The following is a 24,301-nucleotide window of genomic DNA, read 5'->3' on the forward strand; positions in this document are numbered from 1 at the left end:
CTTCATAAGAATGGCTCCACCTAGACTTGGAGAAAGAAATGTTGAGTGGTCAGCTATTTGGAGGAAATCAAAATACATCTCTTCCTTGTAATGCACGGTCAATTCCTGGAACATCTGAGGAATCCAGAACAGAATCAGAAAAAGGTGGTTAATGATTAAATACAAAATAATAATTACAACTCTGTCCATCCAACCATGGCAAAGGTAAATGAGGATACAATGGCTGACTTGGATAAATAGTCTTCTGACCTTCTATTGGGCATGCCATTCCTTTCCTCATCTCTAAAATGGGGGAAAATAATAGCACCTGAATGAGTCTTCTTGTGAGAACTGACAGAAGCATACATTTGAAGCTCCTAGCAGGGTGCCTACACATTACAAGCACTCAAACAAAACAAAAAGAGAAAAAAAATCTGTCTTTAAGTGATTTCTTTCCTCTGGAGCTCTCTTAATCCTTTGTGAACTAGTGCCTTGGAAAGTATAACATTGATTGAATTTTCCTTACTGATGGTAAACCTTTTGTAGGCTCCGATTTCCTTCAGTTAATCTTAACTTCCAATATCAAGATCAATATCAATTCTTGATAGAAAAATTGATTTTTATTAAGTTGCACATATACAATATGATATATTGATGTTCTATCAGTATCTATTCTTACACCTATTAGGTGATAAATATATATCTGTGCAGTTGAATTGAATATGTTTGACTTCTACACTAAACTGGATGCTTGTTGTGGGTAAGTACCACAACTTATATTTGTACTCTGTAGAATCTCTCTCTGGACTGCATACAAATAGGTCATTATAAAATAGATGTTGTTTTTATCTTCAAATTCTTTTAATTAGAGGGCAATGAAGTTTCTAATTCCTAATACAGACACTGTTGTTTTTACAAATTCCTTTCTTGAATCCCTCTCACTGTTCTTCCTGTTCATCAGTGTTCCAGGAAAAATCTTCAGCCAAAGCCATCTTTATACAGTAGTTCCCCCCACCATATTTATCCACAGCTTCACTTTTTGAGGTTCTAGTTATCCATAGTCAACCATGGTCCGAAAATATTAAATGGAAAGTTCCAGAAATAAACATTTCATAAATTTTAATTGTACCTCCTTCTGAGTAGCATGATGAAATTTTGTACCATCCTGCTCCATCTTACCAAGGATGTAAATCATCCTTCCATTCAGAGTATCCACACTGTATGCTACGCACCTGTTAGTCAGTGGTAGATTTTGTCATCAGATTGACTATTGCAGTAACCCTTATGTAGTAGCCTATAAATGCCCTGTCATTTATCTTGCTTCAGCTCACTACATAAGTGTTGTTGTATCATCTTATGTCAACACAAGAAGAAGGGGGAGTGTAGATAGTGATACGTAACAATAGCCAAGTTATGAAGCTAGTTGAGTTGCCCATCAGTAGACAAAGGGATAAAGAAAATGTGGTGTATCTACACATGAAGTTTTACCCAGCCATAAAGAAAAATAAAATTGTGTCATTTTTCTGGTAAATGGATGGAACTGGAGAATATCATGATAAGTTAATAAACCAGACTCAGATAGGCATCTGTTGAATGTTTTCTCTCATATGTGAAAGCTGGGGAGTCTTAAAAAATGGGATCTTATGATGATACACAATCAATCAGCAAATATATGAAAAAATGTTCAACATTTCTGGCAATTAGAAAAATGCAAATCAAAACTACTCTAAGATTTCATCTCACTCCAGATAGAATGGCAGCTGTTAAGAACACAAACAACAATAAGTGTTGGTGAGGATGTGGGGGAAAAGGCACATTCATGCACTGCTGACGGGACTGCAAATTGGTACAACCAATCTGGAAAGCAGTATGGATATTCCTTGGAAACTTGGAATGGAACCACCATTTGACCCAGCTATCCCACTCCTCGGTTTATACCCAAAGGACTTAAAAACAGCATATTACAGTGATGCAGCCACATCAATATTTAGAGCAGCACAATCCCCAATAGCTAGATTGTGGAACCAACCTTTAAGCCCTTCAGTAGATGAATGGATAAAGAAACTGTGGTATATAAGCACAATGGAATATTACTCAACATTAAAAGAGAATAAAATCATTGCATTTACAGGTTAATGGATGAAGTTGGAGAATATTATGCTAAGTGAAGTAAGCCAATCCCCAAAAAACCAAAGGCCGAATGTTTTCTCTGATATGTGGATGCTGATCCATAATGGGGATGTGGGGTGGGGGGAGCATGGGAGGAATGGAGAAACTTTAGATATGGCAAAAGGAAGGGAGGAGAAGAAAGGAGGAATGGGAGTAGGAAAGCTGGTGGGATGAGATGGACATCATTATCCTAAGTACATGTATGAAGACATGAATGGTGTGACTATACTTTGTCAACAGCCAGAGATATGAAAATTGTGCTCTATATGTGTACAATGAATTGAAATGTATTCTGCTGCCATATATAACAAATTAGAGTAAATAAATACATTTTAAAAATGGGATCTTATGAAAATAGAAAGTAGAATAGTACAGAAGAGAAAGGGGATCAAGAAGGAAGCAAGAGGGATGGCAAAGGGGAGGAATTGAGGAATGGAATTGACCAAATTACTCTATGTGCATGTAATGCATCACAATGAATTCCACTTTTATGTATAAGTATAATGCACTAATCAAAAAATAAAATACTAGAAGGAACACTAATAGAGTAAAGGAAGAGTATCAAGAGGACATAGGAGAGGAGAGAACAGAATAGTACTTGGGATTGAAATGGAGCAAATTATGTTATATGCACTTATGAATATATAATAATGAATCTTACAACTGTGTAAAACTATAATGTACTAACAAAAACACAAATAAATTTTTTAAAAAAGAATGAGTACAGTACAATAAGATTTGTCTTAGTGAATTTTTTATTGGTGCATAATAATAATAATAAGATTTATTGTGACATATTTGTACATGCACATAACATAATTTGGTCAATTTCATTCCCTAGTACTTCCCATAATAAGATATTTTGAAAGGGAGAGAAACAGAGAAGGAGAGGCTATATCATCAGAACTTTTATTACAGTGTATTATTATAATTGTTCTATTTTACTATTAGTTATTGATATTAATCTCTTACTGTGCCTAATTTATAAATTAAACTTAATCTAGGTATACATGTGTGCAGAAATTCGTAGGAAAAACAGTGCAGTTATATGTAGGGCTTAGTGCTAGCCACCGTGTCAGACATTAGGGAGTTTTGGAATGTATGCCTGGGGGTAAGGGGTGGGCAGTGACTACTTCCATTCTCTTTGCCAGAGATTGGTTCAGGAAAGTGTGAACGATGCTTTCTGACTAATGAGACTAGGAAGGGGAGTTTGAGGAAGTTTTCTTTCCTCTTTAAAAAGAGACAAACAAGGACGAACATCCTCTTTTCTGCCTTAGGTTGCATCTGGGTGGGTTGCTGATTTGGGGAGCTAAGGCAAACGAACTGAGCTCAGGAGAGTAGTAGGCCAGAGAGGACATGCTAAGAAAGACCTTTGGTATCTGATGATCTTTTGGGCCCCTGAAATAAGCTATACAGGATTTCCTAACTAGGCATGTGAGACAATAGGGCCTGTCCCTGTCTCAGTCATCTTGCTGAAAGTTTCCCGATGTACTTTCCACTTGTTACTCACTTCCCTTTTGGGTAAATCCTGGAAGTGGGACTCTTGTTCACAAGACTAAAGGAATTATCAACCAGGAGACTAAGGAAGCTATGGGAATTAACACAAAGTAACCAGGTATTAATATTTATTTAGTACTGTAATTCATAACTCATCTATTTTATTTTATTTTTTAGTAGTACTAGGGATTGAACCCAGGGGTGCTCAATCACTGAGTTACAACCCCAGCCCTTTCTATTTATTTTTTAAAATTTTGAGACAGGCTCTCGCTAAATGGCTGAGGGTCTCATTAAGTTGCCTAGGCTGGTTTCAAACTTTAGGTCCCCTGCCTTAGCCTCCCAAGTCTCTGGGGTAATAGTTGTGTGCTACTGTGCCAGGCTCTAGTTCATGTACTTTAAAATTTAAGAGACTTATATAAGAGCATTGCTTCTGTGGGGAAGAGAAAAAACTGAAAACACTTGATCATTTATACCAGGTGGGAGAAGATTGGTCATGCACCACATAGAGATTTTTTGGTCAATGGCAGGCCTCGTATATGATGGCATATGCCATAGAGTCTCCATGTGCGGCAGGTTCTACTATCTAGGTTTGTATGAGGGCCTGCTTCCGTGTCTGCACAGCAATGAAATGGCTTAATGATGTGTTTCTCCAACATATCCCCATTGTTATGCAATGCATGATACATACCTGTATTTTGAAAAAGTTAAAATACATGCACAGAATAGTTATGGGGAGAAAGGAGCATCTGGCTTTCCATGAGTTTCAGCACTGGGGCCAACAGTGATGTCAGTCAGTGAAGGCCATTTATGTGGGCACTCTCACCAGGGAAAGGGAGAGCTCTTTGGTGAACAGGAAGGAACTACCCTAAGGTTTTGTGGAGAATGGCACAAGCAGGAAGTAAAAGAAAGAGGGAAACTTACTCTGGGCAGCTGGAGTAGCACCTGCCTTCGTGGAGGAAGAGAGGGCGTTCTGGCTGAGACTGGCACTTTTTGCAGAGATCAGCTCCGGAGCAAGAGGCACAATCCTCTGTACAGTTCTCACAGCTGCCACTCTTGACTGAGGGCCAAGTGCCTTCGGGACAGGAGGAAACACAGGCATGCTCCAACAGATAGGCACCTAGGAATCCAGGGAAGAGGGCAGAGAAGAGTGATCATGTATTTGTCCTAGCAGTGCACTCACCAAGGAGAGAACTGACACCCAAGTGGCTTTTTTTAATCTTTCCAAAGCCCAAGTATTTGGAACATTTATTTCAAGTTTTCCAAAATACTTAGGTGATGCTAAATCCTCTAAGATGAGTTAAATGTTTAGGAAAAAAATTAACTGAAGGAGGCTTTTGCTGTTTCTTTTACTTTTCTGGGACATTAGAGGTCACTGCAGGGCTTCCCTCTGCCCAGCTGATCAGCCTCGCTGATCTCTTCCAGGTGTGAGGCAGCCACACTTGCACAACTCGATGAGGCCTCCTCTTTTGCCTCCCCCATTCCATCCTGCAGGGACACGAGCACAGAGGCAGTCCCTCCAATTACTTCCCCTTTTAATGGATGATCCATCTATTTATTTATGTTTAATTGAAAAATTAACCCAGATATTATTATTAAAAAAAATTAAAAATCACTCTCAATTCTAAAATTCCAAGAAGTTTCTTCCAGTTTTTTTGGATGCACACTTTCATATCTTCTGTGGTTGTAGTTCTGACACATTTATTATTTTAACTTCTGCATCATGTCTCACTACAGTAGTTCCCACTTAACCACAGTTTTACCATCCAAAGCCTCAGTTACTTCAAGCTAACTGAGGTCCAAAATATTAAATGGAAAATTCCAGAAATAAAAAATTTATAAATACTAAATAACTTTGTGACAGCATATTGTTAAAATTTTTCAGATTTTAACAACATAGTTCCTGTTTTTAATCCCTTACTATGTCTGATTTATAAAATAAATAGGAATGTATATATAGGAAAAAACATGGTATATACTGGGTTCAGCACTATCCACAGTGTCAGGTGCCCATTGGGAATTTTGGAGTATATTCTCTGAGGATAAGTGGAGACTACTGTGTTAACACTCACATTCCAACATGGCCTTAGGAATGATCACTTTAATGGCAGTATAACGTTCTTTTTGTTAATGTACCATGTAAATAAAATAGCCTTCTAGTTCAGTTATGTTATTCATAATATTTTTACAGAGAATGAAGTTAAAAATTTTTTGAACTAGTATGTAGACGTCCATGTTCTTCCCTCCACCATCACTAAATTCAATATCATTAACGAAGAACAGTGGCAGTCATTCTTTTTTCCCCACAGTACTGGCGATTGAACCCAGGGGTGTTCTACCACTGAGCGACATCCTCAGCCCTTTTCACTTTTTATCTTGAGACACAGTCTTGCTATGTTGCCCAGCTGGCCTCGAACTTGAATGATCCTCCTGCTTCAGCCCTAATCACTGGGATTACAGATATTTGCCACCATGCCCAGTTAGATAATGCATTTTAAGAGGATGGAGTACCTACCCATAGCCATTAGTAAATTCTGTGGGGCAAAGTCAACCAATAACTTCATTGTGCTTTGGGATTAAAAAACATTTTCTCTGGGCTGGAGATATAGCTCAGTTTGAAGACTACTTGCCTAGCATGCATAAGGCCCAGGGTTCAATTTCCAGCATCCACCCCAAAAAATAAATAAATAAATAAATAAATAAATAAATAATTTTTTTTTTCCTCTTTGAAAGCCAGTTTTGATTATTGGGCCCTTGTGTGTTTGCATAGTAGCTACTAAGATGGGAACTTGGGATGGGATTAGATCAAAGTCCTACAAACCTCTATACACAAAGATGCCAACATAAAGGAGTGACAGTGAATTGGCTTGGCCACTGCCACTATTGCCGTGCTCCACACTAACCTTTTGGACATGAAGTGCACAGAGTTGCAGATCCATTGCAGGTTTTACAAGAAGAGTGACAAGGCTCATATTTTCTCAAAACGTCTGTAGGGAAAGAAACAAGTGAGGCTTCACCTTTGAACAGGCTCATAGTTTTACAGTGTTAGAAAAGACCTTCTGGGAAACCTAGTTTCCCTTCCAGTCCAAAATAAATCTCTTTGATTTTACATGAGCTGACTGTTGGTGCCTGTCACGTGCCATTATGTAGACTTTCAATTTTTTTTTCCTCTTACTCCTTCATTGGCAACTGATTATGGACACTTTCTTTGCAAACTTACTGTGACAGAGAATGCAGGATCTTATAGGATTCTCCACTATTTCTTTCATATATTTAAAATATGGGGAAGTATTTGCCTGTGTGTATGCACTCATGAGTGAGCCTGCAAATCTAAGGTGATCACTCCTCCCAAGAGTCTTAATTGACCCCATCTCATCACTCCAAGGTGATCACCATGAATTCACTGTGTCTCTCATGGAAAAGTATGTTTTCTTTTTCTTTTCTTTCCTTTTTTTTTTGAAAAGCAGATTTCATTATTGGTCAATATTTGGGTCCTTGTGTTATTCAGAGTAGCCACCATAGAATGCAGCCTAAATTTATCTCATTTTAAATTTGTCCCAAATTATTATTAAACGTCAAAATCTTGTTGGTCAGGTTTTCTGAAGGCTGTCCAAGGTCCACACACCATTAACTTCACAAATACTCCAGATGTCCTGCTTTCCCTTTCCCTCCTAGAGCATCCAATGGGTAGACTTTTCCAGGAAGTCACCTCAGCAACTCCATGGGACAATTTCATAGACACCCAGAGCAGCCTAACTGATATTATTCAATCAATGCATACTGTGATCTTGGCTAAAGCTCAGGAATCAGTCTAACTCACCCAGGGGAAAGTTGGGAAAAAAAAATTCTAACTTAGAACAGGTGACCTGAGTGATCTCTACCCTTGATCAAGTGTTAGCATTTTATAGTTCCCCTCTACCACCTCCTCCTCGCTTCCTTTCTTCCTCTGTCTCTCTTCCTGGGAATCAGGCTGTTTTGGCTCTGGTCACACCTGCCTTCAGATCCCAGCTGTGCCTCTTGCGGGTAGGGTAACCATGGATACAGTAATCAAACTCTCAGAGTCCTACTTTCCATGTCTCTAAAATGAGAGAAAATGGCTCCTCCCTTATAGGATTGTTGTAAAAACTGAATGAGACAGCGTGTGTGAAGGGCTGAACACAGTGGCTCAGAGTGGTAGTTCCCAGGTTTCCTTTCCTCCCTCCCAGTTTTCACTGTTCCACCCTGTTTCTGAAGCTCCTTTTACTTCCCTCTCCTTCTCCTCTGATTTCATCCCCAGAGTGGCACCAGAAGGTGTGGCTTGATGTCTAGGATTGTGTTTATGATTGAGACAGAATCAGATTTCCCAGCCTCACACAGCAGAAGAGGAAGTGAGGGAGAAAAGCGGGGCAGACCCCACAAGGAACCAGGAAGAGAAAGGAGCAGCCGCAAAGTCAGACTTCAGGTGTCTGAGGTCCAGAAAGCTGGCCTGCAGCCTAGACTGGAGAATGAATCAGTCTCTCAGTGAGCAGAGAGTCACTGGAGGTGTCAAGAGATGTGCAGAAAACCTAAAGAAGGATAAGGACACAGTGTACACCAAGAAAATAAGAAGCAGAAGTCACCGAGACATGTTTAGCAAAGAAATTTAAGAGGGAAAAATATAATCAAATTAGTTTAGTGATAAATTTTTGGTATCATTTTTGATACCAGTATAAAAGTGGATTCTGTAAATAATTATACGGGTATGTCTATGGGAAGAAAGAATTTTCGGGTTCTGGTTTGTCTTTAGAACCCTGCAAGGGGTCCACAAGGGGACCCCCTGGTCAGTTCCTGAGTGGTAATGATTTATGTCTGGGGCAGGCGGGCAAAGCATGTTTCCTCCATATTGCAGAATAAAGCCCTGCTTCCTGGAAAAAGAAAAAAAAAAAAGCTGCTGAGCTTCATTATAGAAGATATCAGGGTCCAATGTAATAATATGTGGATATAGATGTAGATATGAATATAGATAGATATAGATATAACTATAGACAGACATGAAGATGTAGATGTAAATATGCATGTACTAATATACACACATAAGTAATATATACATATACAATACATATATATACATATACACAGACACACAAGTACATATATATGTAAATGATTGCCTAAGCTGACATACTGAGTGGCAGGTTTTCTTCTTAATTTGGACAGATAACTTTCCCTAATTTTCCAATATATTCCACTATAGGGGTGTGTACCCTGCCCCTTGGGGAGGATCTGCTAAAAGCTTAATTAGCCCATGCAGAGCCACATTTGCCATGGGACTGTCACAAAAGAGGTCCACATAGCTCTCAACAGGACCAGTTCTGTCCCTGAAAGACTTTTCACCAGACAATATCACTCAGCCTATGAAAGAAGTTGCAGAAAGATGAGTCAAGAGGGTTTGAGACATGTTGTTCAATGATAGCCCAGAATGCTCGTCAGATAGGGAGTGCCCTTAAAGTCTTCACCGTCATGTGTCCAGATCACAGGCTGATTTTTTTGGTGTTCTCATTTTTATGCTAAGACAGTATATTTTAAAAGATATAAATTTCAATATTTTTCATATTTGTGTAAAATTTAATGTCTGTCCACACATACAGTTGTATTTATAATTACATATATTCACATTCTAGCAATTTGATATTTTACTGCATCAAGTTGATATGGAATTCTGCAGTGTCCCCATGTGCCCACCAGAGGGGACTCTGAACAAGCAGTTCACAGCAATTAGGCAGCAAAATCATTCCCAGCTAGAGTTATCATAAAAAATTGGTGACTTAATCTAAATAATTTTGACCTTGATCATATTTTCCCTTTTTATCCCTCTCCAGAAATTCTAGACTGGACAGGACTTAATAAAGGAAAAGAAAGAAGAAAAAATTTCTCTTTGACCAAAAAGTATGGTACTCATCTTTCAGAAGTGACTATAGCTAAACTATATAAAGACAGGACTTATTTATTTTATTTTATTTTTATTAAATAAGCTATAATCACCTTGTTCATGAGAGAGGGAAGTCATGTCCTGTGAAATCTCCCTCCCAACCCTTTCTGCAACCTTTTAAATACCAACAGTGTCTATTCATACAGTTGGTCACCTTGCCTCTCTTTCTTTAAACTTAAAATATTTCAGAGAGCATTCTTTCTTGGTACAAAAAAGCCTCCTCATTCTTCCTGATCTCTCCATAGCATTCCCCCATATGGACATATTTTTTTTTCCAGCATTAGCTATCCCAGTCCCTTGGCTCTTCCTTTCTCTTTCAGAACTTCTGCACCCCACTCCCCTGGCCTCCCAGCTTCTTGGGTTGGCTTTTGCCCAACCTCTTTTGTCTCTTCTCTGTCTGTTTCTCCTCCCTATTTCCCTGTTACCTCTTTTGATTTGAACCTTCCACCTTCGTCGCTCTTGCAGCAGGCTCTTCACCAAAGATGGATTTGCAGTGGGCACAGCTTCTTTTTTATTAAAAAAAATAAAGTGCTTTTTAATGCAAATGAAGGAGATAAACTTCACCTATAGCCCCACTGCCCAGAAATGTCTGCTGGATACACTTTGGCGCTTCGATTTCCCATCTTTATATGGAATGTGTGAGTGTAATTACATATACGTTTAGATGTGTGATGATTTACATCTTCTGGGTATTTAATACTGACACTGTGCATTGCATTTAACATTATAAATCTTATAGGTATTTTCTCTTATCATTAAAATTCTTTTAAATATCATTGGGGGGCATGAATATTTATTTGTATGAGCTGTCATTTATTTATTTATTTTTTGCTGCATTTTTAGATTGGTACCCTATTTGTGTTGTTGTTGTTGTTGCTGTTTATCTTAAATAAAGCTGCTATGAACATCATAGTGAGGTGCATGCTTGGTTACTTCAGGACTTCTGCGTGGCATATAGGCATCTTGATCATCATTTGCTGCCTTCTTTCTGTGACTACTGTTCCCAGAATTGTATTATTCTTTAGACCCCCAAATTGCTTTCTTTTATGAGCTAAGTGATGCTGCTTTGAAAGTGAATTCGTGCTTTCAAGCATTAGGGAATAGACTAACTTTTAAAATGTCATGTATGTTCTGGAAGATTCATATGTATTCTGTCATTTAATTCTTAAAATGACTGGGTGAAGGGGCTTCATGCTCTCATTTTATAGATGAGGAAACTGAGGCTCGGAGAGGATGAGTAACTTGCTTAAGGTCACACTGCTAGGAAATAACAGAGCCAGGATTTGAATTCAGGTCTGCCTAACTCTGGAGTTGTTGTTGTTAGTTAGTTAGTTGCTGGAGATTGAACCCAGGGCTTTGGGTATGCTAGGCAAGCACTGTACCACTAACCTGCAACCCCAGCCCCTAGGTCTGCCTGACTATAAAGCCCATCTCTCTAGAGAGGTTTTTCAATAATTAATTTAAATATTAATGTAGTTTGAGAGAGGCCAAAGCAATGGTGTGCTGGGTAAACAGCTCTCTAGAAAACAATAAGCTTGATTTATTTTGTGGCCAATTTCTATGGGTAAATACTCCCAACATGTAGATTTCAAGCTGTCAATGGATTAACAATATACTTAGGAAATTTCTGGATGTTTCATGATCAGTATAAGCCAATGAAAGTGGTTTCTTTATACCCATGGGCCACATGTTCAATTACTTACCAGTGACATGTGTTTTCTGCACACAGCATTCTGGTTGGTTAATTAAAACTGGTGTCCTCCTTTATAAGTTAAGTGAGGCACTACCTGTATACATAGGTCTTTCTAAAGTCAGATTTCTATGGTATCTTAAAGTGTGCTAAGTTTCAGTTACTGTAATGCAACACATTGCCCCACAATTGATCTTGATTTTTCCCCCCATGTGAGCTTGGGCTTTCAGTATTTGTGACTGACTCTGGAATTCCAGTCTTTCCCCAAGCTTAGGAATTAAGATCAAGACAGGCTAGTGATAAACTGTTAGGATGTGGTCAAAGATAAAAAGTTAATTCACCATGTCTGCACTTTGTAGATTAGACTCTCATCAGAATATGTAATTAGAGCCAGCTACAACATGGTTTTCATCAATGATGGAAGTAGGTGGGTAGGGAAATTTTCGGGAATTACTCCTAGGACTTCCCAGCATAACCAGGGTGGGGGACCCACTTAAGAAAATCCAAATGCTTTAACAGTAACAGAGGGATGGCTTTAGGAAACCATCTGAGGCCACCATCTTCTTTCGAAGCCAGGGGTCTGCTGCACTTGAACATTTCTACCAGCACTGGTTTTGTATGATGCCTAAGTCACTGCTGAAGCCATTCACAGCCTGTTTAAGACTGGTTTTATTCCTGCCATTTAGGGACACTTGACTAAATAATCTTCACAATGCATTAGTGAGTGGATCAGAGGGTCTGGGGATGATTTGTGGGTGTGCAGTGACATGGATGGCTTGAACAGAGTAGAACAGCCATCTTTGGAGATTCTTTGATCTTGGTTCGAGGACTTGCCAGTCATAAATTAAATATATGGAGCATTTTCATCCTTGAACTAGGGTCCAATCTCTCCCTGCTCTTTTGGTACTTGACAAAGAATAATGTATCTCTCCTCACTGCTGATCTCATTCTGGTTAGTTGTGGTATTAACAAAGGAGTTCAGGGAATTCCAGTTGGATTTTTATTTCAGGGTATTTTCTCAGCACACAGTGACCTGTGCTCATGGAGTAGGTTGTGATCTTTGGATGTGAACATGATCTTATTGTTTCCACTGGGGAGCAGCGTGGGAGAAGGAATGGACTGAAGTTCATGCTACCTTATCTTTCCTACCTGAATGTAAACAAATATATTTAAACAAAAACTAGTAAAAATCTTGGTACCACCTAGGCAGCTCCAGTCTCTCACAAACACTCTGTAATTCGTCTGGGCTTCCTCTAAATTGACCCAGAATGACTGCAATCTGCTTTCCATCATCTGAAAGGTGTGGCTAATTAGTACTCGATCTCTCTGGAAACCTCTACTCTCCTGTTACACTCTTGCCCTTGTTTTTTAAGAAGACGGCAGGAGAAAGATGTAGACATTGGCTCAAATACTCCCAAGGCTTTATGGAATGCATTTCCCATTTACTATCCATTTCAGTGCTTAAACTAAGCTGGGGAAGCTGAGCTGTGGCCTTACCTTGCTTAGTGAATAATTTTTTTCCCTCTTTGTTAATGCTCTGCATGTCTCATTTCATAGATCATAGAAATGGAAAAGTGCAGCTATGTCATTGACTTTATAGCTTTTGTCCAGCCATGAGAAACATTCTCATCTGCTTCCCGAATCCCTTATTAGTGTGAAACCCCCAAATGGAATAAATCCTTCCTCTCTTCAAAAACATTACATTGTGATGGCAGAAAAAGTAGAGGGGTGGGTGTGGTGCTTTGACAAAGGGGAACAATCAAAGTCTGATTTTTGCTTGCAAAATGCGTAGTCCAGTTGAAGAGACGTGTAATCATTTGGGGAATCAAGTCCGCTCTGACTCTTGGCTCCCCGGACCTTTTCATCATCTGGACGCCAGATAAAATACAGATGTTCTTAGCGAGAAACACAGCACCAGACTATTTCCCTCTTGGCTTGCGCTGCCTCTTAAATGCCTGAATGCCAGACAAACTCGTTTTCAGCATTTTGGTTCAGCTATAATTCACGGAAGATATCCCAATCTGGATTGAATAATTTTCTCCCAGCTCTATCTCTGAAATCGGCCCCGTGTGCTCTGCGGCTGCTAGGTTTGGGATGTTCTCTTCCTTTAAGTCACATGTGCAAAACTGTCATAGCAGACTGCAGCCATGGACAGGCTCCCTCTGAAACCAGCACGAGACCTCTCTCTTGTCCCCTTTGAAGCTTCATCCTGTGCGGCCTCATTGAGCCGCCATTGCCTGTGCACTGTGGTGGCCCCTCACCAGATCTTTGCCTCCAAATCAAAGGGAGAGCACCTCTTGTTTTCACCAGTATTGCTGCATAGAATGTCAGTCTGATTTTTCCAGCAGGAAGATAATTTTTTGTTTTTGTTTTTGTTTTTTTAACCACCTTGAACACACAGAGGTCTCTGAAGGCATGCAATTTCCTTACAAGGAAGTCTATAATGAAGGCATAAATGTGAGGAGGCCAATTCTAAAGATTCAGGGAGGAATACATAGTGGCAAGTCTTTGGTATTCAAGTCCAAGCTCCCACAGTCTTCTTCCCTGCTCCCTGTGCCCCTCGCTTTCCCCATCTACAATTGGGGAGGGCAACTTTTAAAAGGTGAGCACTAATGATGGCAGATTCTTTTCCTTGTTTGCTTTTTGATTTTTTCCTCCATACTGGGGATTGAACCCAGGGGCACTCCATCACTGAGCAATAGCCCCAGCCCTTTTTATTTGTTTAATTTTAAATTTTTGAGATAGGGCTTCACTAAGTTGCCCAGGCTGGCCTCAGACTTGCAATCTTCCTGCCTCAGGAATTACAGGCCTGTGAAACCAGGCCAAGTTTGTCCTGATAGGACTCATGCCTTCCCCATCCCCTCCCCTTTTCTCTCTCTTCCTTCTTCCTTCCTTTCCTCCTCCTTCTTCTCCCTCCTCCTCCTCCTACTTCTCCTCCCTTTTCCCTCATCTTCCTCTTCCTCCTGCTCTCCTTTTCCTTCTCCTCTCCTTAACTCCTGAGCTCAAGTGATGTTCCTATTTCCTGGTATTTCCTGGAGTAGCTAGGACTACAGGTGCATGCCAATAAGCCCAGTTGATTAATGACAAATTTTAATTCCTACAGCAAGATCATATGTTTTAGTCTAAGTTCCAGTATGTTAGGTTTAACTGGCAAAGTTTCCAATGGGTGAAGGTTTCCTTTAGCATGATGTAAAGATAAATGTGACAGAAGCCATTCTGAAAATTTATTGTTTTTCTTATATTGTTGCGGATCAAACCCAGGATTTGCACCTTCTGGGCAAGTGCTCTATCACTGAACCACACCTCCAACCCCTATTCTGAAAAGCTAAGAAAATGGTCATTTCCCTTTGTGACTTTCTTTACAGGTTCTTGGGTCTTCTTCACCCAGGTGGAAACTTTAAGACCGGACCGTTCATAAATTGCACCTTGGGCTCCCCCTGCCGGCCAAATGCCAATCACCGTTTCCTACCCTCTCCCACTGCTAGCGACCTGAGACCTGGGAAACCCGCTCCAGTTTCACGCCACTCTCATTTCTCTGCACAGCCTTCCTCTCTTGGATAACTCAGAAATAGGGGTTAAAGAGGAAGGGGTACAGCGTAGGTGGCTAGGCCCCTGCGATTTCTCTTTGGGAGGCACATACCGTTCCAGAACTTGCCTTCCACCTGGTTGTTGGCGGGCCAGACGCACGTGCCGCGCCGCAGCTGCTGTCCTTCCCCGCACCTGCTACATTCGTCATCGCCAACGCCGGTGCAGGCTTCACAGGATGGGTGGCAGGGCTCGCATTCTCCTGTTCCCTGGTCTCCATAAAAGCCAGGACCACATTCCCTCACACAGCTACCACCTTCGTAAGAACATGAGGAGGACAGTTGGAAGACTCACAGGACTTATGAAGGTGGGGCGCTTGCCGGCCTAGCTTGAAGCACTAGGTGAGGCCAAGTTATAAAGCGATTCTCAGGAACATTTTTTTTTTTTTAAATGTCGTACCTGGAATTGAACCCAGGGAAGCTTAAGCACCAAGTCACATCCCCAGCCCCTTTTTAATATTTTATTTAAAGACAGGGTCTTGCTAAATTGCTTGGGACCTCACTAAGTTGCTGAGGCTGACTTTGAACTTGGGATCCTCCTGCCTCAGCCTTCCCAGCTGCTAGATTGACAGGCTTGCACCACCACTCCTGGCTCAGAAACATTTTTTTTTTAATTGCACTTGATTTTAAAGAAACTAAGATGGCTTTAGCATATTTTAATCAAAGAATGTATTTTAATAATATGACACTAAGTCCTTTTTCTACTGCGAATTTAAACTGGCCATCAGCTTAAAGGGTTAGGAGCTTTGAATGAACACCACAACATTCTTGATATCTTGAAACACTACAAAGAAAATGAATCTCTGTTGAGATAACCATGGAAGTTCATTGTGGACTATCTGCCTCACTCCCTCTCCCCAAATATTTGAAAACACTGGGCTATTCGTTCTTCAGTTGGAAGACTCACAGTATATTTCTTTCCCAACTATCCATTTCCATCAAGTCAATGAATTTAAGATAAAGGATCTTGTTCAACTCTTAATGGGTAGAGGAATGTATAATATGGATTAATTATCAAGAAAAGCATCATGGTTCTAAATATTCCAGGTGACTTCAATGCCAAAACTTTCATCTTTAGGTCCCCTCTCCCCTTTCCTACCCAACTCACTCTTGTTTCCATCAGCTTGGAGAGTTGAGATGAATTAGTGAAATATGAACTGTGCGTTAGAAATAAATGCAGAAGGAAGTGCTAATGTTTGTTTTCAAATCAAATTAAAATTCCTTCTTGGACCAGCATATGAGGACTCTCAAACCCATCACAGGAGTGCTCCTATTGCACTGCCTGGGTAGAGCTGCAGAGCTCTCTTTGTATGATGCCATATTTTTACTTACCCAAGAGAAAGAAGCCCTCTTCACACCAGTAACACTCATTCTGGTCACAGTTGCCACAGTTAGTATCACATGCTTTGCATTCCAATTCTTCACTGTAGGTCTTCTCAGGACAGGTTTTATAACAATGGTGCTCAAACCTAGGGGAAGAGGATGTAGTTTCTTCCATGACATGTGCTGATATTTTTCTTTTAACTGCCACAATTTAATCTCCTCATACATTTCTATGCAGCATTTTTTTTCAGTGTCTCAAATAAGCATTTTATTTTATGCAGCATTTGTAACAGAAGTAGATAATTGGATTTCAGGGGAGGAAACTGGATTTCTTGGTGTGATTTTCCCTGTCAAACCAATTCACTACCTACTTCTGGACTTCTGAGGGCTATGTCAGGGCATCTGAGAGGAGGCTGGGGAGAAGGAATGGGGTACTGATGTTTGTTTATGTAGTATGTTCACATATCAAGTCATTTGAATTGTTGCACAAATCCCATATAGTAAATATTACTTATTTTAAATTTCTAGATAAGGGAACTAGAAGTTCTAGAAGTTCAAGATCTGGTGCTCAAAATCTAGTTAAAGTTGGGACCAGACAGATAGCTTATGTGATTTACCAGGCAGCAGTTGGCACTTAAAAGACCTGAGACAGCTCAGTGTTGAGCTCAAGTAGTTTACCAGAATGTCTGTAACTAGATTATTAAGAACAGTGATTATTAATAACTTAATCTTATACATACATATATAATATACATGTGTGTATATATGCATATATGAATTTTTACATATATTATCTATTATTTTCATTGTACAGCAAAATGTTGTAATTCCGACTCTACTGAATTGTGGAAGGAATTTGAAGGAAGAGTAGAATGAAGTTGAGTCTTGTCCTTTGGTGAATATCAAAGCATCATCAGGAAGCCTTTGCATTTCTTCCTTAGCCATTTCTAATGTACTACATCTCTTCAGCTTTATTCACAAGTACTAAATATTCTCAGAGTTTATAAATGTGTGTTTCTTGAAATGAATATGTGTGTTTTAGCTTGGTGGTATTAGAGCATGTTATTTCAGTGCACTTCTTTCTTGAAGTGTTTTATGAACCATGCTCATTAGTGAGCCAGTGACACTGACAAGGCTGGCTCCCAAGTTTCACAGATAACACTCCAGGTTGGGGAGGTGACAGGTGCAGGTGGTGGTGGTGAGGTGCATTCAGGTATCAAAATGCAGAAGTAGGCAGGGTAGTGTGAGATTGGAGTGATGGGGAGTGATAAGAAGGACTGGGAATTCCTTGCCCACTGCTGCATGTCCCTATGTTTTCTAACTTTAAGTCTAAGCTTTCCTTGTCCAGTTCTTCAAAGAACATTTTGTGTCCCCACCATGTGACCTCACCAGGGAACACTTGCATTTCTGCCATTCATTCTGCTTCGGGATCCTGTGGAAAGCCATATGCTGCCTAAATGTCGACTACGAACATGCTGACCATTTACATTCTGCTCATTAAATGTCATCTGGTCTATCTTATAATAGTCAAACCTGAGGCCTCTTCTGCACCCCTCCTTCCCTGTTTAAATGAAACAATAATTTAAATCAGTGGGTCAGAGGTGCAGAGACCCTGACAATGTAGAGGAAACGTCATTCTGGAAATGTTGGATTAAAACCACACCACTAAGAATAGGCTGAGTATCTCTAACGCAAAATTCCAAAAGGCAAAACACGCCCAGCTTCATAGCTTCTTGAGCATGGAAGAAAATTTCACACCATGAAACTTTGTCTCATGCACAAAATTATTAAACATACTACATAAAATTACCTTCAGGCTATGCGTATAAGGTGTATATGAAACATAATGAATTCTGTGTTTGAATTTGATATTCCAAAATCTGGAAAATAATCTGAAATATGAAACACTCTGATCCCAAATTTTAGTTAAAGGATACTTAGTAAAATGAGAAAGTTAACTCATCTTTTAAAACTATGTTTCAGTTGTTGTCCCATTATCTTCACTCCTTTCACCATCTCCTGACCTACAACCGCAATTGGAGTTCCTAGAATCTGGTGAACCCACAGGCAATGTGGTAACAGAAGAAAGTGACCCACCAGTGCTGAGATGACCTGATAGAGCCTGGCCACTAGCTTGGGTGTAATATGAGATGACCCAGCACCTTCCTGAGCTTCCCTTTTTCTCAGAGATAAACATTGATCCAGTGTCCCTGATGATCTTTATGAAGGATGCATAGAAGGAATGGACAGGAGGGTTTATATACCACACAACTCCTCCAGTGAGGGATGGACTGTGGGCCTGGCATCAGCCTGGGCCTTCCTGCCCCTTTCGTCTCTTTCCTTTTCTTGATTTGTCTTTCAGGAGAGGCAACAATATAAGCTGGAAGGGAGACTAAGATAGGAAAGGAGGTGACATAGAAACACACTATCTTCGTTTTTGTAGGTTTTGATTAAAGAACATTGAGGTTGATGATTTTCTGTGTTTCGTTTAAATGAGTGTTCTGCGTCTCTCATTACACATGGGATGATACAGAGCTAAGACGGAACCTGGTTTCCCCTGGAGCATTCAACTCCAGTTAGGGACAGGGTCTTCATGCAGACGTTTGGAAACAGCCTCCTTGGGGTTGGTATATGCTTAAGGTCTGTCCATAAACAGCAAGGTCTGAATCTTGGTCACCCATGGCGAGATTCCTAGACACCAGTGTCAGGCTGGATGACATCCAGAAAAAGAAGGCCTCCTTTTGAGTCAAGAAAGCAGCTGGGCTTTTATTGCTAAATCCAAGAATTGCTCATTAATAGCCCACAGGACAGAGTTGCTTCAGGCTTCAGGGCCTCTGTGCTTTAATCACTGGATTTAGGATTAAGTCAGTAATGCTGAAACTGCAGAAAAGTTAGTGTCATGAAAAAAAAGAAGGCCAGACTTACATGTAATACCCTGCAGCACATGAGGTACAGGTTCCTGGATCATCTGGAAAAAAAATTATAATAATGAATAATTACCATCAACCGCATTTTTGTTATTGGAAAAAATGAATTTTGGAAATGTGGTGGTGTGAGATAAATAATCTTCTGGTATGGTTTTATGAACAGCATTGTCCAGAAATGATATTTGAACAGATTGCACCATTTCTAATGAGTAACAAGAAGTAAACTAGGAATTATCTCTATCAAAGTAATAAAATAAGAGTTCTCATAAACACTTGGCCTGACTTTCAAGGAGGAATAGGGCCAAGCTACTGGGTCTTCAAATTAGATCAACCCCCATCCACATTCAGAATCTTCTGGCCATGGGGCTGGGTGTGTAGATGAGTGGTAGAGTTCTTGCCTAGCATGTGTGAGGCACTGGGTTTGATTTCCAGCACTGAAAACAACAACAACAACAACAACAAAAAACCTTCATGCCCCTGTTGGGGTAACAGCATCAGTCATATCTACCCAAAAATCCAAATAAGGATTACAAGCATCTGACCCAGAACTGTGGGTTTCCCATGAATTTCCCTAAATGCCTGCCAATGGGAGGGAGTGTCATTTGAGAAGGTCCTTTGAAATTGGGACAGTTATTTTTCCCAATACAAGCACTCACTTTGTGTTCTGCGCTTGACAACCTTCTAAAGAAACTGTCCTGTTCTCATTAAGTGTAATGACTCAATGTGTCCCTGTTGGCTTGGAGAAGGGTTCACTCTTGCAGCTCTCAGGGGACTTAAAAGAGAGAGACAGGATTTTGAGAATCACCATCTCAGTCTGTCTGCCCATCCCCAACATTGTCACTCTCAGATCTGATTATTAAGGAAATCCTGTCACTTTCTCTGGTCCCCAGTTTCCTCTGGCTGGTTTTTTTTTTTTTTTTCTATGATCTGGCCTCACCCTAGTCCTGCTCTTTCCATTGTAATAGGAGATGAACACCAACTGCTCCTTAAACCATTCCTCTTGGTATGTGGAGATTTCACATCACATTTAACTTTAAACTAATAAAACTAAGTCTTTGGAACTTCACACATACTCTCTAATCTTGTCTGGTCTGTGTCCTGGTTTTCTCAAATCCTGCCCTTTTTGGGGAGGTGTATAGAGTGGTTCACCCAGTCTTTAGTCACACACTCATCTTGGATCAACCTCAGAATGCTGCAAGATGTCACTACTGCCTACTGTACATGTATCACGCTCAAAATTATAGTGAGAAGATTGCTAAGAGAGGCTCTGCCACTTTAAGCAGGTATCCTTAGAACCTTCTGGAAATAGCCTAGTGATGGAAAGGGCACTGGCCTGGGGATTGGACACATGTTTCTAGTTTGAAGTTTTAACTCAGATTTAACTGTCTCACAAGCATGCTTAAATACCACTCTTATTTCTTAGGACGTGGTTTCTGCAGGTGTAAAATAGCTCATTGGACAAGAAGTTTGTTAAGTCTCTCTGACAGTCAAAGATTCCAAAATTCAGTCTAACAGGAGTTAGGAAACTATGGCCCACCCTGGAACTGAATGCAGCTTTGGACATTCATTTATGATGTATGATGTATGAATGCTTTCATGGTATAGCATCAGAACTGCATGGTTGCAACAAAGACCTGAAATATCTACTATTTGCCACTTCACAAAAAAAGCTTGCTGACTTTGTCAAGCTCACCTGTTAGGTGACACCTGCCATGGTTGACTTACCAGACGGATGGTCCCAGAGCTCCTCTTAGGCAGAGAACTATCTATATTTAGGAAAATACCTTGTTAAGTTACTTGGGGTAGAAATTTAGTTAGAAGGGTTGAACAAGAGCCAAGACAACCAAGGTGATACAAAGGCCCTTCAACAGGAGGCCATGATTTTTGTTCTTGGGAAGAAAATGGATTTTAATGTCTGTGTCAACATGGTTCATAACAAGGTGACTAAAATAGGACAGTGAAATGAACCAAAAACCAGGGTAATTAAGTAGAACCAAGAAGCTGAAGGTACTCATGAGAAAGAAAAGCTCCCTGACATTCTTAGAAATCTGGGAGGGCTTTACGCTTCTGCCATCTGTGGATTGATGATGTGAATCCATTTTAAGGGTGTACAGAGGTTCTAATGAACACCAGCCTCCACAGGGCTGGTTCATTTCCCACCCTGAGCCTATTTTTGCATCTATATTCTTTTCAGTTCTTCTTCTAAGTAACTTGCTGCTGCTCAGCTTGCATTTGGGCAGTTTACTTTTCTCTTTTTCTCTGCCTGTCCCTGATGAACATATTCGGCTCTGACAGTTTTGCTAATTTGGCAAAGGCTGGGGAAATTCTAATCCTGTTCTCTAATGTTCTGGTCATCCCTCCCATCTAGGAACTTAATGAGCTTGCTCTCTGCTCCTTTAAGCAGGTCACTGATGAAAATGTTAAACAGAACCAAGACTCAGAAATGTGCATACCAATGTAATCTTGAGTTCAGGGACTTTTCCAGCCCAGTTGCACAGTGAATTTGGTACCTTAACAACAGTTTGCATATATGAATTATGCATAGGAGAGGAGCTGTGTCTTCTAACAGCTAACGGATGCCCATTAGTTTTTCTCATTATTACCAGTTGTTCTAAAGAATGAGAATTATTTAAAAAAAATTTTTTTCCACCCCAGAAGATCTACAAGTCAGACATAAGCTAAATGGATTTAGCTTGACCACTGAGAGGCAGCTGTTATGGGATTAAGGAAGATGGTAACAATCCCAAACCTAGAAGTTGACTCTGAGTCAACTTGGCATATGGATGGTAAGGAAAGGGGCTTAAGGAGAAAGACAAATTTTCCTGGCTTCTAGTATGTGTGAGGGGGTGGGGAGGGGGAAAGGGCATATAAACAAGCTAGATTTATTAACTGTCTTGGAAGGTGTTATCCAAAGTCGGATGTTTAAATAGCTCTGGTTATTTGATCTTGTTGAATCTTTGGGTTGAGAGAGCATATTTTGATCGAATTTAGAGAGATTTGATCAGAATTTAGAGAGCCTCACACATTTGGAAAAAAGCCTTCTGGAACAGTTGTTGGCCTGCAGCTGCCGCATCTCTGCTAAGAAGGATGTGTCGGCAGATGCCTTTCAAGAGTGGGGTACAGTCTTCTGTTCTTCAGAAAACTCATTCCTATCATGTACTTTTTATGAGACAGGGGCAAGGTGGGCAGGATTACAGTGTCCACTCTTGAGAGCTTTACATCATCTTCTGTGTCACCTTTCCACTGTGTCCTTAGGGATCAGTAGTATGGAAACTGAGCTCACTGTCCCCAAAGACACATCCACTCCAGCTCTCAACTTCACCTTCAGCAGTCAACTTATACTCTGCCATTTTATTTTGTTCTTAGTGGTCCCCATAGCCTTCACCAATGAATCTGGATGAACCAGGGCCACAGAGGAGTTATGTGCATGTTACCTATACAGTGTAATGGAAGGGGGATATTTTAAATTTGAGATTGAATGAAACAGTTTAAAATGTTCAGAAAAGGATTTATTTTTATAGTTTACATAAACTTTGGGTCCTGCAATGAAAGATACTTACAAGGGAAAATTCCTCTAACTTGCTTTTTATAATTTTATTGTTCTTGCATGCTTATTTCTCATTTAGGAAAGACAGAAGAAACTTAGTTTCTTAATAGCCTTTTCTCTCACCAGGCATGGTGGGGCACACCTAAAATCCCAGTGTCTCAGGAGGCTGAAGCGGGAGGATTGCGTGTTCAAAGCCAGCCTCAGCAACTTAGTAAGGCCCTAAGCACCTCAATGAGACCCTGTTTTAAAATAAAACATAAAAAGGAAAAAAGGGCTGGGGTCAGTGGTTAGGTGCCCTTGGGGTCAATCCCCTATACCAAAAAAAAAAAAAAAAATTTCTCATAGAATATCCACATATGTCAGAATTAGCCATAGTTTAGATATCATGTAGGCAGAACTGACTCTGCAAAGTGGTAGGATCAATTTGATTTCAGGATGTTCCTACCTTGCCTCTGGCTATTAATTTTAAGCTTCCAGGGCTTTCATTCATACCCAAAGCTAACCAGTCCTCTAAGACTTCTATTAAAATTTATCTGGGGGCTGAGGATGTGGCTCAGTGGCACAGTGCTTGCCTAGCATATATGAGGTCCAGAGTTCAACCCCAGCACCACAAAATAAATAAATAAATTAAAACTATCTGTCCCATACTGCACAGACCTATTTGGGAGGTTACTCTAAGATGATGCAAAATGAACATGTTAAATTTGTGCTTTCAGGAGAATCTTTAGTTCTCACCACTTTCAGTCTTTTGTCCAGTATTCTAGAATTCTTGAGTTCTTCTAGATTAACTCAGGTCACATCTGTAAGTATTCCATTAAACTTAAATATAATTAAACCATAACCTGCATGTTTACTTTTCCTAGATAATTGTTATCTTTTGGCTCAGTCAACTTCCCTGGTCCAGTTATCTGGGTTCTGCCAAACTCAGCACTCTGTTTACCTTCCCAAGAGTCTTCCTGGCTAATGTCCCCCACCTTTAGGCAAAGTATTAAGTCAAAGTCAGGCTCAAGTCATACTTCATAGATTTCTAGCCTTAATCTCACACCAAGATCTTCAATAAGAGAAATCCATGAAAATCAAAGGAAGATGAAAAAAGGAAAGACAGAAGAAACTCAATTAGGGAGAGGGAGTGGGACTAGAAAGGGGGAATCCTGGGGAATTATATGAGCCAATTATTATATGGTTATATCATGTGCATGTATGAATATATAACAATGAATCCTACCATTATATTTAGTTATAATGCATCAATAAAAATATGGAGAAAAGAAAAGAAATCCAAAGCCTCAATCTCCATAATTTTTAAAAAATCTATCAACCCCATGGCTTAAAAAGTTACCACGTACCTATAATGCACATATGTGTGCATAGATTATTTGTTATTAATTACTGTTATTCATTATTGTTATGTTTAGATATGTGGTGTCCCCCAAAAGCTCATGTGTGAGACAATGCAAGAAAGTTTAGAGGTGAAATGATTTGGTTATGAGAACCTTAATTTAATCAGTGCATTCATAGGGATTAACCAGGTGGTAACTGTAAGCAGGTAGGGCATGGCTGTAGGACTTGAGTCATTGGGGGCATGCCTTTGGGGTTTATATTTTGTCCTGGTGAGGAGAGTGTGAGCTCTCTCTCTCTCCT

The 24,301-nt window shown here is 40.1% G+C and overlaps 1 protein-coding gene across 2 annotated transcripts in view; it reads right to left on the reverse strand.

Moving 5' to 3' along the window:
- The window catches only part of Pcsk5 (proprotein convertase subtilisin/kexin type 5), a 434,410-nt gene that overhangs the window by 33,317 nt on the left and 376,792 nt on the right, over positions 1-24,301 (reverse strand). The window contains exons 25-30 of one of the 2 annotated variants that reach the window (XM_027940145.2): positions 19,112-19,154; positions 16,196-16,332; positions 14,920-15,120; positions 10,015-10,095; positions 6,546-6,629; positions 4,567-4,762 (exon numbers count right to left, since the gene is read on the reverse strand). In XM_027940145.2, coding sequence (XP_027795946.2) covers positions 4,567-4,762; positions 6,546-6,629; positions 10,015-10,095; positions 14,920-15,120; positions 16,196-16,332; positions 19,112-19,154 — 742 coding nt within the window. The remainder of the gene's footprint in view (positions 1-4,566; positions 4,763-6,545; positions 6,630-10,014; positions 10,096-14,919; positions 15,121-16,195; positions 16,333-19,111; positions 19,155-24,301) is intronic. The other variant, XM_071600559.1, reaches the window with a different exon arrangement.

This window comes from Marmota flaviventris, chromosome 13 (genome assembly GCF_047511675.1).
Source record: "Marmota flaviventris isolate mMarFla1 chromosome 13, mMarFla1.hap1, whole genome shotgun sequence".
Classification (NCBI taxonomy): Eukaryota; Metazoa; Chordata; class Mammalia; order Rodentia; family Sciuridae; genus Marmota; species Marmota flaviventris.